Genomic DNA, 17,304 nt, shown 5'->3' on the forward strand with positions numbered 1-17,304 from the left:
TCTCTCTCTCTCTCCTTGCCTCTATTGACGCTCAGCTCGTTTTATATCCCCCATCCCCTAGCTGAAACGGTTGATTTTTAGAGTCTACTTTAGCCTGCGAAATTCGAACAATTAAACTTCGACTAAACAGCACCAATAGTTTCACGCGTTCAATTCGTACAGCCTTAAGGTCGCTAAACCGCGGGCAGACGGGGTCTGCCGGTCACCGACGAGACGGTACGGTTCGCTTCTCAAAGATCGCGACGATCGTCGTCTTACGTCTACGAAATTCGTCGCGTTTCCAACGAGGTTCTAGCTTTACACAGAGTATCGCCGTTCGAACGACCTCGGGACGTTAGCGAGTTCTTTGGATAATAGTCCCGATCGCGAGTACTCCGTGCGGTAACGAGCGAGTCGCCGGGCGTGTTCGGCGCGGCTGCGAGGGCGTTGACAGAGAAGACGGTTTCGCGTCGCTAAAGGTATTTGGCAACACTTTCGCGGTTCGATCGGTGCGCCGGCGCTTACTTCGTTTGTTATTTGGTGTCGTAAGGTGTTTGTGCATTGATACCGTTTAAATTATTCATGGGGTTCAGGATGTTATGGGCGCTGGTGCTCGCCGGCGCGAGGTAACCATTGTGGTTACGGGTCGCCTCCCCGTTCGCATGCTCCTGCGGGCTTCCCGTAGATATGGCCTGCAAGACAAAAGTATCATCACGTTAGCATATACATAAATCACAATTCGCATATATTAAACAGTGTAAATTAGGATCCAAAGTATAATTTAAGTATTAGGATCGATAGTTTTTGTAAAAAATATCGGTAACAATCACGTTTTTATTATTCGAGTTAAAGCAATTAAGTACGAACGGTATTCATTTTTTCTAAATCAAAACAAAATTTGATCCTCTTGTTATTAGGAAATAGGAACGAAAATAAATGAAGACTGAGACGTTGCAGAATTTTGGCGTCACTTCGCCATTGTTTTCAACAAGCCAAACTATCCGTACGTAGGACTGGACACACCATTCTTTACGGAGGCATACTAAGAGCAATTCTACGAAGAATTTGGATGGAAGAAACTATCGTCTACTCTTTTATCGAATCCTGTACCTGACTCTTTGACTCTTTGGTAGGTACTCAAGGCCGATCGCTACGCAGGACCATTCGAAATTTGCAATCACAATAATTCTTGTACGTATAGGACATTTTATTACTACGAGATCAAGCGTTTCATCAAGCGTGGGTCGCGAGATGTCCCTGTGGGTCCTCTGTGAGACACCTCTGCACTAGAGATTTGAACGCGGCGGTTGCGTTGGGTTAAGTCATAGGATAGAGTACAAAGGGGAGGGTGCGGAAGGTCCAAAGGTCAGTTGAGGAAAGTAACGTTTCGACAGAACGTTGTTTGTTTCGGGTTGTGTGTGCTGATCACTGGCGGACTTTGATTTTTGTGTTCTTTGAAGACGAATTTGTGGACAACCAAAAAGCAGACATCAGAATGGTGAGTCACTCTCGTTAACACCTTGCACTGTGATTCCCTTCATGTTGCGTTGATTAGCATTTATTTGTCCTTAATAATTTCCCTTAGTAGGAACAGTTAATTTTTATTTCTTGTATTATCTTTATTTACTTCCGTTTCTAGATTTTCATAATAGAAAAATTCAATTTGATTTCAATTTAGAAGAAATTAATGATATTCATATTTAATAGATCGTACATGGAATCTTCATCACGAGTCTGTCTCGTCATTATAGCGCAAGGGATTAAAATATTAAAATGTTACCATTTTCTTTGTGAGGTGGCTCGGTAGCATTTTGTCATGCTACCTCAAGACAAAGTTTCACCGGAAACAACGGAACGATTTTACGTAATTCGATTATAGTAACCGCGTTCGGAAGTTTTTTCTTCGGGGAATTGCGTAGCGTCTGGTAAGGTGCTATTATCGTACTTTCGTCGTCGCGCAAGGAGAGGTTTAGCAATCGGTGCGCAAATGGTCGCGCGCTGAGGCCATGCGTTTTTTATTTGTCACGCAGGCGAAGCAAGTTTATGAAAAATAGGGTTCCTCGTGCATTTAATTTCTTTTTGCTTCAAACTAGCCAACGTTGCGAATATTCGTCTGACGACAAATAAAGTCCGTACGTCAACACCTAGACGGTTGCACGAATTCGAGTTTTGGCAGGATAACTGTGCGCCACGAACGAACATCCGATGCGGAAATTCTACGAAGAGCGCGGGCTCTCGGATACAGCCTCGTAGCCGGATACTTTGTAGAAATTTACGTGAATTAAATGCTTATTTAGAGTCCTAATTCGGGCATGCGTTCGGACCCTTGCCCTTGTCTTGTCTAGTTTGATAGTTCCTATGTCGGGATTTGAATTTGGATATCGAATTTACTGTTTCGCGTGGCTCTCTTCTAGTGTCTGGTTCCCTAACGGTATTTCGTGCGTTCTCGAATTCCCGAATATGGCGGATTGTGCCGAGTGAACACGTACGCGCGACCGTGCGTGGTGCAGTCTAAAGGTCTATCAAATTCGCGAAGTTGCCCTTCTTCTCCGACCTATTCACCGATCAAAATGGGGGCAACGTCACAAAACATAGGAGAAACAAACATTGTCTCGTTTTTGGGGAATCCATTCAAGGTAAATTTAATTATTGATTACAAAGAAGCGACTCTGAAAATTCAAGAAATTATAAAAGTTAGACAAAATAGGATTAAATTATAGGATCTTGTAACGATAAAGTAACCATGAATTCACAATTTAAGAAATGTTTAACGCGTTATCAGAAGTCGGAATAAAATTCAGTTCTCTCTTCATTATACAATATATAAATATATTTCTTCTAAGAAATTTTAAAGTGGATAAAGTTTTAATCATTATAACTGTGAAGGAATGGTATGTAAATTGTTGAATGTATCCTGATGTGTGGGGTAAAAATGGCAAATTACAACAACATTGTCACTAAGAATGAAATTCAAAAATATGATGAACCAGTATGTGACGTCAAAATTACACAGAGCTATACAGGGTTGCGTGTCAAATCGTAACACAGTTAAAAAACGGTTGAATCCGCGAACGAATTTTTTTCTTCGCGAACAATCTCTGAATCTCTTTAATCACCAGAAAATTCACAGAGCGGCATAGGAAGAGGGAAAGGTAGTGGTGTTCCCATAATTACATTCGCAATCAATCGACCAGGCAGCGACTTAATCTGATTTCAACAATTATTCACGACGGCGCGGCGACTTAAAACTCGAAAGAGGGAAACGCTCTAGCAGGTGAAAGGGGTTGATGCCGCTAACGAATTCGTTTTGGATGCGGCGCTCTTGTTCTCGCGCTGGCACCCTTTATTCCCTTTCGAAGTTTACAGTTTTCCTCGGAAAACAAAAGAGTAGGAAAAGCAAGTTGCGTCATTGGCTGAACCCGTGTAAGTCGACGTTCTCTCAGTTGGGCGCAATGCAATTTTCGAAATATATAGCAGCGGGAAACTATTATAGCACACGTATAGTTTAAAAATAAGTAAGTTTAGTGTCATGATAGTTAAGTACTGTCTATCAACGTTTCTCGTTATCAATTTTAAGGAGTTGCAAGGAAGATAATAAAATCCAACAAAATAAGTTAGAAACAGTGTTAATGTTGGTAGTATCTGATTTTCCAGTTTGAATTTTGCATTTTCGATAACATGAAAATCGTCTGAAATTACGAATTGTGGCCAGTTTTTTGGAAAAGATTGCGCGGCGGTCTCGTCATTGCCATCTGTTCCTTCTCGATATCCTTGTTTCTGTTCCCTTTCTTTCCACGCGCCGTTTGTCTCGGTCTTTAGTCGTCTCTGTCTGGGAACCATATTTACGGGAACGAGAGGGAGAGCACTCGCGGGAACGATAGAAGGCACCGCGGGGAACACGAGATGCCGCTAGGATAGGTAAGTGCCGTTGAAAACTTTAAACTTCGTATCTCTTGCTCCGCTGTTCCCTTCACCACCAGTTTCTCTTAGTTTCTGCCGGCGAAGGTGTTAAATTATACAGGCTTAAAATTCGACAGACCGTGCGGCTCAGCCCCTTCCATCGAGATCTCTCCTCCCCTTACCATGATTTCAGAGTTGATCACGCTAACTTTCGGCAGAACGAACCCGCGCCTCCCGTTTTCATGATTTTCCCTTTGCATTACCGAACGCCTTCGTCCGCGTGGCAGATGCCGGAGCCACTCGCGCACTTCGTTCTATCGCCGAAAGAAAGTGAAGATAAATGCCCGGCGTAATTCTCGGGGAGAGCGTTGATTAATAGAACGGTCACCGTTCAAGAGTGCAAAGGCAACAAGCAAAGGAGCCGGGGACCCCGCGAGACGGCTGCTCAAGTAATTAACTCGTAAATAATTACGATAAAAATGACAAAGCGCTGCTAAAAGAAATGCTTTATCACCGTGGTAAGGGCGACTTTCTTCCCACCAAGAATTTCTAAATCTTCTTGCCGCAACGAGAACCCTTTCCAACCTCTGCTACCCCTCTCTTTCCAGCCGATACAACGCCCTTTGGTTTTATCTTCCTCTCTCTTTCTATCCGTTTCTGTCCCGTACCCACGCCCTCGCCGAGTCCCCGCACGTAATTAAGAAATCTCCGTGGAAGACTCTGGGCGTCGTTGGCCGGTACCACGAGTTAAATTAAGTCTATGACTTATTCAAGTTTTATCTACAATTGCCAGAGGAGGAATTACCGTCCCGTGGATTTACTGCCGTCTTTGTAATCAAACGGCACGTGCTTCGCGGGCCACGGTGCTACAGGACGTCTTCCTGGATCCTCTTTCTGGGGCGAGGATTCTCAAGGATAAGATCCTTCAAGTCTCCCACAATAACAGGGAATGGGTGGCGCAGGACAATCTTTAGACGTGGCTTCCGACTCTGCTACAAATTAATCAGTATTGTTGGGATGTTCCTTACATTACGAACATTTAGCTTCTAGAATAAATGCAGAGGTTTGAACTAGCTGCGTCGAATTAACACCAATACTACCGAGTACTAAAAGTGGCTGACGTGTGTTGTTTTATAAGAATGACCAGACTGTATACAAATACTCTTGTCAATACGACAAGAGTTTACGGTTGTGATTGTCATCCTATCAAATTTCGTTGACACCAGTGAGGGTCACTCCTTTTGTGAAATCATTTGCCATTTTTATAGTAACGTGTTCTCAATTTAAGGAGTTTATATAATCGTTTTCTACGAAAGACTCTTCTCACGTTTAATTTTTAAACTATGCTAGTATTCTTTTTTCTTGAATTATAATACTTATAGGCAGTTCTAGAGCACTGCATCCGAAGCAAAGCACTTCTCGGTCAAACTTGTCCTAAAGGTCGCTCGAGCTTAGACACATGGGTAGCTCGTGTTCCGACAAAGGTGATCCAAGATCCAGATATCTACGAGAATCAGCAGAGTCATCGCTTTCGGAGATCAGCAGACATTAGGGTCCAAGATCTAAATATTCACGGGTTCTAGAAAGATTTATCTCCCATTCCAAATTCCAACGGGGTAGAGACCAGAAATTTCAGAGGCAAATCTTTGCGAACGATTGCTTCGACTAACCCTTTGCTCCACGACCTCTTTCACAACTGCGTTTATTAGCATTTCTTCGCTTTGATAATCTCATTGATAGAATGAAACATTCTTTATATGGCTTCATTTACTTTCATTCTTAGACTAGACATACTATTATTATTATATTTATTGTGTTTAGGCGTGCACCTATTAAAATCTTAAGTGTGCAGAGCTAATGATTAATTTATATCTTCTTACGTCCAGTGATGTAAGCTTAAAATGTTAATAAAATGTTCATACATATATTCTAACAAGATAAAATATTTTATGTTTTCGTGATATATAGTTTCTAATCAATGTACATTTTTGATGCAGATTGGTTAATTTCCTACTTTAGAGAGATCTAGTTCTCATGCACATAGTAGAAAATATTACTCTTATGTCCTCTTCCTTTCTAACAAGTATAATAATTTGATTTACATCTTCTTCAACATAGAATGATGTAACACGTATAGTCGAAGAACGAATAACGTTCACATTTATTACAGATCATATATGAGATCATCATAAGTGCAACTCGTTGCTACATTGCAACGAGTTAAAATGTTCGCAGTTCCCCGAATCGTGTCGAAAGCTTGAAAACATGAGTTACGATCGTTGTTCATAGAACATGGTAACGCAAGCGAGCCTCCACGCGAGTCCCCAGCGCGTGAATAAGACATTAATCGCAGCTCGATGAGAAGGTGAAGGCAGTTTGTAACTGACGGTAAACGCGGACCATCGGGGGCTGTCGGGAGCTGGGGTGAATCGCGTGTCATTTGTCCGTTGATCTCCTGCGGCTGGGAACCGGCCAGGTGCAAGCTACTTCCTCGGCAGCGGCGCTTTTCTTACGCGCAAAAATTAGCGCCGCCCTCCACGCCATTCGCCGACCCACCCCCTAGACCACGAGTCTTGCCGGCTATCCGCGTGGAAGCACGGGATGGGAATTAGGCGGGTCGTTCATCGAAAGAGAATCATTTAGAACAGAATGCCGTGAACCTCGCCATTATACCAGGGATCATTATATCACGAAGGATTTGGCTAATGTTCTTCATAATTTGGGGATTTATGGAGAGACAGAGAGAGAGGGAGAACTACCTTTAATGAAGGCGATTGTTAAGGAATGAGGAAAATTCATCACGAGTATTATTTCGTGCTTGTCAACATTAAAACCACCGAGCATTCAGAATGACTGATCTGTGCTGCTCCAAATGTTGTAGCATTCTGATGTTTATACGTGGTACATTTTTGGTAACACATAGTTTAACACCAGAGCTATCGAACTCTAAAACTGTCTAATGTGTAGGGCTTTTGAAGAACAATAATGTTAAATTTATTTAGATGTTTCGTTATTTCTATTTTAATATATGCTTCAGTTAATTATTTCAATATACAAATTCAATAATTTTAAAAGGAAAAATATGAAACCAGTCACTTTAAACGACTTGCTAGTGTTGGTATGACAGTGTTCTGAATGTCATAAATGGTTTATGTGCCAATGCCGTTGAATGAATTGTTGAATGATGTTCCGAGTTTATGATCGCAAAAAATGATTGTGTTTCCATTGGTTGATTTATGCCAGTAAAGTAGATAAGAAGAGATAGATTTATGCCGTTTGACCATCGGATTCGACGCGGTTGGATGACGTTGCATCTTGCGGCTACCTGTGTCAAGTCGTAGCAATAAGAATGACAATTTATTATAACAAGTATGCTTGAAGTAAGGTAATTTTCATGGAAAATTATCGAATAAAATCCTTCTAAAAATCTAAAATCATCTTCGGAATAAAAAAGGTGTAACTGTTGGTTCAAGGTAGGTTTAGCGTTAAAGGCGTTCGTTCGTTGGGCTATACTTTTTTGCTCCCGTGCTTCACGAATGCGAGATTACACGCAATTCTGCCAGTCAATTAAGCTCGACGCTAGGTGGCTCGGCTGCCGCACACAAGTGCACAAGTGGGTCCGCGCAATAATCGTTACAAAAGAGAGCCGCGTCCGGGCAGAGCGCCGTTGTTTCGCAACTAAACTCATAATCTCACATAAGCTCGCAAGTTGGGCTTTCCCATGCGAGTTTACCTACGCGTGCATTGTATAAGGAATCGGCCGGGAAGCTTTTCGCGGAACTCAACGGAGCTCTATCTAATAGCAGGGTCGTCGACGGGAATCGGCGCGTGCCGATGTCCTTCCGACATTTCTGAAAACCGGCAGCCGTTTCGACTCCGTATTACGCACGGATCCGTAGCTCGTATTTTCAGCGAGCACATCATGCTCCGGTACACCTGCGCGCGATAAGGATGACGAATATTTCAAAGTTTAATTTCATTGGAGTCGGCTGTGCGCGCTCCGGGAACTTTCGAGGGTCTAATCGCCTGGAAGAAGTATAGAAGACGTTGTAATACCTTATTCCCCGTACGAATCTCGTACTGCACATTGATCCTCTTAAATTCCCATGTAGTCTCCGTCGCGGCATTAGCATATTATCTCTCCCCGCGACCTCCGCTGCCCCCGCCGCTGCTACCGTTCCCTTTCCCACCAGTTCTACCCCCTTCAACCCTCTGATTCGCGGAGGACTTTGCAGACACTTGAGAGTTTGTTTTAAAACTCAGATAATCGTTTCGAACTCCCTCCGTTCTGCCTCTTACTCTTTCTTCCGGGTCTCGGCTCTGGTTTCGTCTCGCTCTTCCACCCTGTTAGCTGCTCGGCGGCCCCTTCTAGCGTCGCGTTCCACTCTGCTCGACAGGTCTCGAGGGGAAAATTAGATCAAAATAAGACTTCTCGCCAATTTTTAAACGCGTTACATTGCTCGCTGTGGGACGGGGGAGATTACGCCCTTGAAATGGAGCCCGGGAACGATCCCAACGATCGGCCGATCGATCGAGACGACCTACGAGAAAGTGCTTCCAAAGAGCCTGACGGTTTTGATGGACGGTTTAGGACTCCTAACGGCGACGGTCGCGCAGAGAGAGAGTCAGGGCGCCCGTTCGAGGAACACACGTCGATGGTAATTGAATTTATCGAGGGTGATGACCGTCGTTTTTTTTCCTCCCCACTGACGGCAGTTACCTGTTTACCTTGGCTCACCTCGCACGCTCGAGTTATTCGTAAACGCCGCTGCGGCGGCCCGGCATTATTTACAAGAGCCGGAACAAGATCTCCTCCCGGAGCACGCCGCCGAGAGATTGGGACAGCTGTCTGTTCTCAGGCAATCAGAAAAACTGCCGGTCTCTCCTCGTTCAGCCAAGGCACCTCCGCCATTCCCATAGCCGCGGCTTAAGGAGAGCGCAAGGGCGGCAGCTGCTTCGGCCGGAACGAGCACCCTCTTCGCGGTTTTTAAGAATCTTAACGCCCTCCTTCTTCGTGGTCCTGTCTCCCCCTCGATTTTGTCAAGCCGAGATAGCACCACCGACACTTTGCATTTCGTCGTGACGGCGACGTCTAATTCCGGCAGCCCGGCTGCTGTTCCGGGGCGGCTTGGGAATTCGTATCCTTTCCTTCCTTAACTCCTGTTGATCGTCGCTCCCGCTTAATCCGTTCCCACGATCTTCTTATGTTTAAAGTGTATGCACGATCCTCGAAACGCAGTTTTCACCAGTTAATGTCGCCCGATTCAAGTGACACTGAGATGCTAATGGCGCAGACCCTGCCTATTGAATTACAATCAAACGAAAAGAGTTCATTCTTCGAGCTGTGTACAAAGATGTATTGTAAATAGAAAGTCGTTAATGGTTGCTTAAATCATTATGGTTTGGTATTATGATTTAGTAACATATTCCTCATTATTAGAATGTGGATTTTTATGGAAAATAAACATTGTTTGTTTCAATTGCTATTTATCAATCTTAATAAGTTGAGAATAATGTATTGTAGTTACGTGATTAAATTGATTTTACCCTGCGTAGCGCGTCGGTATGGTTGGACATAGCAATTTCATTTATATAATCTACTTTAAACAAAATAACAATAATGGTAATAATAATAATGCATAACGTATACCCTCCAATTTTTATAACATCACTAACAAGAGTATTATTTGAATTAAATATTCCTTATTTAATTTAAAATCTAAAGTACTTTGTTAAAAACATTAATTAGTGTATGTAATACCCCATCGAACTTATCACGTCACCTCTTTATGCCACACTGACATCACTGTTCTAGATTTCTTGGACTCATTTTTGTCGTGAGTACAGAATGGTTGCCGTCCAGTTATTATTAGCGATTCGTTTCTGTGGGCTATTGAGTATTTTTAAAACCTACTCAAATCTATACGCGTCATTGGTAAGTAATTTTAGACGTTTTACAAAGCGTTGGGAACATCGATGCTTCACCATCGCTGTTACTGTTCGCACGAGACTTGTAAGTTGACTGAAGACATAAATAAATAACGTCCGGAATATTGAATGATCCTATTTCGATGGACTTTATGTACCATTTAGTACTGATTGACGCAGACATATCGAGGATGGTGCTCAAAAATGGTACTAATGGATGTCGAACGTTGTAGCGAAAATAGAAAGTGGACGTTAACAAGGAGAAACTCTAGTCAAAAAATAGAGGGTTGTTAGCGCTTTTGTAAACGTAGAAAATTACGACGAGCAAAATAGGTATCAGGATTTTTGTGTAGCTGCGGTTTCTAAATTCGTAGTGGTTTCGCGTCCGCCAGTGACAATTAACTAGAGACAATTCGTGATTTGACATTATCTGGCGCGTCAACCTCGCGCCGGAGACCAGCTGTCCCGACGATCGTCTTTTCCATTCAGATGCTAAATGTCACCGCGACATTTACCGAGGAAATAGAACAGCTCTCTCTCTCTCTCTCTCCCTCCCTCTTTCTCTTTCTCGCTGCCGCTTTTCCTCTCCCCCTCTTTCGTTCCTCCTCGTCTCTTGGATGTTGGGTTGCCAGACACCTTTGAGTGTTCCCGCCGCGATCGAAGGTATTCATGCTTCGGCAACGACATGTCGAGAGGGATCCATCAGGCTTAACGTAATAGATGCGCAAACGACATTAGCATGCCACGCCGATTATTGGCATTAGTCTGCCATCCCGTCATTTCGCGCAACGGTCATTTATAACCCTCCGCTGTAGCCTCTGCCACTAGAATCGATACTCCGCGAACGGTTTTGGATCTGCGGAGCATCAAAGATGGAGGCTGTCTTTAAATATTCTTTTCACATCGGTCACAACAGGGATAACACCAAACCTTTTTTTTTTCTCAAACTTTGCATATAGAGAGTTTAATCGATCTTTTATACAGAGCATCGGTTCTTTGAACATGTGTCTTTTATTCAATCAGTGACGTCAACAACCATGCGGTAAAAATTTACTTTCAGTTCTGTAACGTGATAACTCTTATTATTTGACTCATGTTCACACGAATGTATGGTGGTAAAATTCTCATTCATGGTAATTCCATGTCGTGAAAGTGGCCATAAATTAATCAGTTGTGCGTACTTCCATTTTTACTTTCCAACGGTCAAATAGCATCGTGATCATAACAATCGTGTTAAGTGAATAAAGTATCCTGCGAATAATAGTATTACGGCATTCGCAATTCTCCGTTAAATATTTATGAGTTCCTTTTAGAGATTTCAACGCACCTAGTTTCCAGTTGCTCGGTCATTTTTCTAAGATCAATCCGTTTTTACAATTCCATCGGGCGGTGCTCGGGATTACGGCCCGGCGAACGTGCAAACTGATATTAATTGAAGTAAACACTCACGCATGCATGCAGGGCCACGCACGAGGAGGCGGTTTCGCACGCAGAAGGTTTCCGCGCAAGAACATGAACACTTACGTGGTGTAGAAATAGAGTCGCAAGGGTTAGCAACCCCTGAATTACACGCAGTTCGCTAGCAGAACGGTTAAGGGGAGGAAATTTGCATATTATAAGTAGTACACGCTGCCGAGTCTGATATCATCGGACTCGGGAACCTCGTTATTCTGTGCATGCGTACCATTCGAGCGTGTGCCCGGGCAATCTAGGGTCTTCGACCAGTCTTAAAACTTTGTCTCGAAACTTCCTTAACGACAGTTTTAAGCAACCGTGCAGGCCTTTCGACTAATGAACCGGGGATTAAGGCCGATCGAAGGCGGCCGCCGTTGCGAAACGTAGTCGCCGCCGTCGCCGCCGCCGTCGCTACGTCGAGGGAATTCGAGAGCATGGGAATGGGCCCCGATCCACGAAAGTCTATCGATCCGCGGAATTTTAAGGGTCAGAGAAGCAGAACCATCGGACGATAGACGACGCCGGCGTTAAATATTGCTCTTGGCAAATTACGGTACGTGACGTAAGCATGTTAGGGGACGTAAACATCCTTGCAAGACACAGCCGGGATTAAGTAGATCGGATCCTCCTTGGGTCAGACAGGACCAGGTCCTTCGTGCAGCGGGGGCTTAAGATATTGTTCGGAAGCACGGCTGTTGCCTTAAGATAATCAAGAAACCCAAACGGCTTAACGTGACGAGTTCATAATTCCGGCTTGTAGGGGCGCTCGATCGTGGAACCTTCTTATCGACATTAGACAAATATTGTTCCTCTCTTTGCAGCGAAAATATATCGATAAACAGGGTTTTACTAAGCGATTGAGAATTCCGACTCGAACAATCTGAATAAAATTGTCCGCCCTGGGAGACTCCACCCTGGATCATCTTCTACGGAACACATTTTTCGAGAGGGGGAGGGTGGAAGGTACTCTCACAGCGTCGGGGACACGAATTTCAGCTAAGTAATTCCACTTAAGACGCTGGCGAATCCTTATTCAAAGAGTAAATTCTTTCGCACGTTCCAACGCTGTTCAAGAGGTCGGATCGTTATGGTATGCGATGAGGCTTGCTTAACGGGCGAGCTTAATTAATAAGGACACGCGATATCCTAACTCGTAAGACGATGGTGGGGTGGTAAAGCATAGCTGAAGCCTCGGGGGAGTCCTTTGTTGTCGAGAGGGTCAGGACGGCCGACCTGCCACTTTAACCCACCTTAAGGGGTTACATCTTGAGGAGTTTTGAACCTTCCAGAGCATCCGATGATCATAATCTGCGGAAGATTCAAGGCTGCCTGGCCAATGTACGTCGGAAACTGATACGCTTGCATGGTCAGTGCAGAAATTTTCAATTCGAAGGCGTTATAGGGTGAATATAAACTGAAGATGCATGCTCAGTAAAATGATTTAATCCTCCGAATAAAGACGGTATTGGCATCTTTTGATAGTTTTTAAAAAATATAATCTAGGATTTTATGAAAAAAATACGTCAAGCGACCAATGAATGAACAAAAATGTTAGATATATTAACAGTTATATTCCAGTGAATGGTACTGAATGGTAACAAATAAATTTATCACAGATTCATGGAACGCTCCTTAAATTATAAATTACAGATTTCAAGTAGCAATACTTAGTTCGAACATATGGGACATAAAATAAATTGTATGCATAAACAAAATAATATCTGTACATGAAAAGGGTACAATAAACGTAACATTTTCATATAATACGGGAAATGCTTGTTCACAGAGGAATGTTCAATCATTGGACAAATCACCCTATACTATCTCTTTGTAATGATTTCTGTACAGACTAAATAATGTTCCATTATGGAATAATTGATAAATGATTATGAATATACGTAGATTCTCACAAAAGACACCGAAACAAAATTGTGAATATGATTGTTTTATATTTTCTTTCAATTAAAAAAGTGAGAAAAATATGTTTATTGGAAATATGATAAACTGTTTATCATAAACTTTTTATCACATATCATAAACTGTTTATCAAAGGCATAAGTTTATGAAAAATAATTAAGAGGCATAACATGCCTTTGCGAATTTTTTTTACAAAATGGTAAAATATTTTATTTATAAGATTTTAATAAGTGTATAAAGTGACTAGTTAAATAATTATAATTTACCTGTGGCTGAAGATGCGTTACTTGTCTCTTAATCTGTGCGAGGGTTGCGGTTGGCGGTGGATGTACCGCCAGATTCGCAAAAACCTGTCTTTCCTCGTAATCGTAGTTGCACAAGATTTTGTTCTCGTACAAGAAGAATTTGTCGCCGATGCAGAATCTGTTAACAAAAGAAAATAGCAATAGTTTTACTAAAAGTATGTTTATTAAAGCAATTTCGTCATCTTAAATCAAATGATAATATTTTTTCGTTAACATCCAGTTTATAATTATTTGAAAGTCCACTTAATTATAATATAAAAATACTTCACTTTGCTTACAAATGTTGCAAAGAAAATTCTTTTGGTAACTTCGTTTCTTAATGCATAATGAACATAGTAATTAAGATATCTACAAAGTGGAATTTTTATATCATTTTGAAAACTTTCCTTTAAGTACGAATGTTATTCCAATCTCTTGAGTCGGAGTAAAAGTCTGTCCCCTTATTATCAATATTTAAGCATTAAAGTAAAGGTTAGACATACAATAAATATCGAAAGCCGTAATCATTGTTATTGTGAAGAAAATAGAAGGCACGTGGTTAAGATGAACGCGTTTTTAGATTAAACATCTCATCCCCTGCATGTCATTCTAGAAACATTAAGACACCACCTAAGCTAATAGAATGCTGAAATTGTTGGTTATTTTACAGTAGTTCAACCCTTTAAATTTCACGGTCGCAAGATTTCCAGTATATTTTTCAAGGTAGTTATTAAGACGCCGTGATATCGTCGCGATCATCACGAAGCTCTCGAGTGGCAAAGATTCGAAGAAATTCCGGCTAAGGGTTGTCGGAGATAGGCGGAGTAGTAAAGCGTGCTAATTCCTTTTAAGGCCGCTTTCCGTTCCGCTCCGTCGAGGAAATTGCGAGAAAATAAAAACAAGCAGCGAAACGGTGGCAGTGCTGTAGCTTCCGAGAGTGTCCTCAAGCTCCTTTAAATGTAAATTTCCACTCGATTCGCAGACGCTACATTGTACCTGGATTACCGTCGAGCCCTTTTCTGCTGTAACGTCCTCCCTTTTCCCCGCGCACGACGAGTGCCGGTTTGAAATCTCGCGCAGTTTGAGATCTTGAGATTTATCCGCGGCGCAACGAGAATGAAAACAACAGTACAGCCAGTACGAACAGACATAATTAACCCTTTGCACTCGTGTAGCGACTCTGAGACGCTAGTAAAATTGTTACACCACGTTCTAAAATTATTTTTACAGATATCACCGAAACTCAAATTTAAAAAGTTGTTGAAAATGTAATTGTTATATGAATTATGAGACTCGATTTGACATGCATAAAATGCACTTTGTTATACAGTACGAAAATGCTATGAGTCAGAAAAATTATTTTATATTTGATGTTGAAATGGCTTCGAGTACAAAGCTGTTAATTCTTTGCATTTCAATCTTTCAGGAAATATAACTAGATTGCAAATAATTATGGGACTTCGAAAATTCTTTTTTCACAAAAGCTGTATTAATGCAACCCTATGACAGGGTCTATTTAATTTTTTAGCGTTCATTGAAAATGTAAAGGATGAATAAACACTTTCCAGTGAATGTATATATCCAGTATTATATAAAAAAGTGACGTCTATGATATCCTACTTAAGTTAAAAATACAGTAGTTTTATTATACATCTGCAAATGTCTTGCAGATATTATTTTGAAAAAAACAATAGATTTGATAAAGTATTCGTTCATTGATCGTTCGACGTATTTTTTTTACAAAATCTTGTTATATTGCTGAATTGTTTTCAGAGATATATAATCGTAGAAGTAAGACATCTCGTTTGCGATAATATCATTCGAAGGATTGAATAACGACCATTTTAATAAACACGCAGCTAAAATATTCATTCACTGGATAAATCACTCAACGTTCAAACAATCAAAATCTTTCCAACATTGTTTTTATGTTACATACCGTGCACTTTGCTGTCAGATGCTCGGAAAAAATGCTTCAAGTGAAACGGATTAAAGTCAACGTTGAACTGCACGGTGAATATTTATCCGGTAATTTCGAACGTTCCCGGGCAATGCGCGTTGAAATTCAACGTATGAGACCCGCGGGATTTCCTAGGAATCCGTTGCGGTATCCGGAGCTATACACACGCAGCTAGATTTTGAAATGGTGGCGAAGTACGGACGTGCTTCGCTTGCGATATAAGAGAAATAAGGTTGCCGCGAGGGTTATACGCATCGACCAACTGTCGCCCCCCCCCAAGCGCCGCCTCTAAAATCAAAGATTTCGCATTTTTCGTTTTTATTGCCAGCTTAAAAGTCAATTCTTCCCGTAACCGCGCGCGAACAGCGTGGACGTGCTCTCCGGGTGTCCGCATAAAGAACGATACGCCGAAAATGCTAAAGAGGCCTGGCGACGAGGACCGCGCGGGGATGGCTGGCTTCCAACGAGCACAATAGATCCAGCGGGATCCACGGGGGACTCGAAAATCGTTTTGTCAGGATACACGCCGACTTGAAATTCCTGTCAGGCGTCGCGAACATCGCTCTCTCCTAGTGTTATACATACTTCATATCGACCACGATATGACGAGCTTGTTCCTGCGATTTGTCTCGTCCGAACAAAATGTCCCGACACGGTACCCTTATTACTTAATCCCATAAGGAGACACGTAACCATTGTCTATCCGCAGCCATCCGAAATGGAAAAATAAAGGACCATCGGTGTGATGATATTTGCAAAGACTGATCTACAAATTATTTTCTTTCTTATTTCGGGACCTCTAAATAGTTTAGTCTAACGTCTGATAGACTAGACCAGAGCTGTTTAACTACAATACTTGTCCGAGCAGGTAGCGATTTTCTTTCCAGGGCCAACACCGTTGGGCAAAATATAGTCCTCACTTCCAAGACCCTTCTGTAGCCAGTTAACACGTTCTATGCCGAGCTTTTTATATTCGACTCTTCATTATAGTCAATTGTTACTTTAAAAATTAATATATTATATTAAATTAATTCCTCAGTTCTAAACTTGTCATAAAATATCTTCTTATTGCAAATGATCGTATAAGAGTGCATTAACGATGATACACGTAGCACGGGATGTGTTGATTGTATGTTATTGGCCGAAGACTGACAGAGATCGAATGTATATGTATAACGTCCAAATTGAGTGAAATAGAACAACCATTTTTTTTCTCACGTCTTCACTCCGCTAAGACGTTTGTACGCAGCTTTGCCCTTAACCCGTGGCTATGTCCTGGCTCGCCGCCAGGCATGTTGAACACAGCTCTGTTTTAGACCAACATCTCAATTTTTTTATCATAGAGCTTTCATCACAATTTTACACATATTTATGTTTCACGCCTAATTTTTAGTATAAGCTTTTTATTTAATAAAAATATTAAATTCAATATAGAAGGTATATTAAGGATATACTGAAACTAGGGACAATGTTCTGAGTTTTGAATTCGATTAGACATCAGTGTCATCGTAAAAGACGACGACGGGGGGAATCGCGGTAGCAGGCGTAAACGCGAAGGATGTATCTTAGTATCGTGGCTCACCGGTGAATAATAAAAGCATTTTTTTTCGGGAGAGGAACAGTGCATCGAGTACATCTGGACATTCCGTATTCAACGGATGTGCTTGTCCCGTGCCGGGATCCTGTTTGAGTTTTATGTCGGGATTTCTGTCGAGTGGTTTATACCGGCGCTTATGTAAATGCAGACGTGATTTTTTCAGCACCTACCCAGACCACCGGGCCGTACGAATGTGCAGAGCATTTGCAGCATTCGAAACGAGATGAGCCGAGCAAGCAGCGCCGTTGAATACGGCCACTCTTTGAGCAACATTGTGGCGCACT

General features: G+C 42.0%; 1 protein-coding gene across 1 annotated transcript in view; it reads right to left on the reverse strand.

The window, feature by feature from the left end:
* The window catches only part of LOC144475787 (LIM domain only protein 3), a 115,700-nt gene continuing 98,396 nt past the window's right edge, over positions 1-17,304 (reverse strand). Inside the window, exons 5-6 of the mRNA XM_078192050.1 lie at positions 13,446-13,602; positions 1-671 (exon numbers count right to left, since the gene is read on the reverse strand). Of these exons, the coding sequence (XP_078048176.1) occupies positions 513-671; positions 13,446-13,602 (316 nt within the window). The 3' untranslated portion in view covers positions 1-512. The remainder of the gene's footprint in view (positions 672-13,445; positions 13,603-17,304) is intronic.

This window comes from Augochlora pura, chromosome 10, assembly GCF_028453695.1.
Source record: "Augochlora pura isolate Apur16 chromosome 10, APUR_v2.2.1, whole genome shotgun sequence".
Lineage (NCBI taxonomy): Eukaryota > Metazoa > Arthropoda > Insecta > Hymenoptera > Halictidae > Augochlora > Augochlora pura.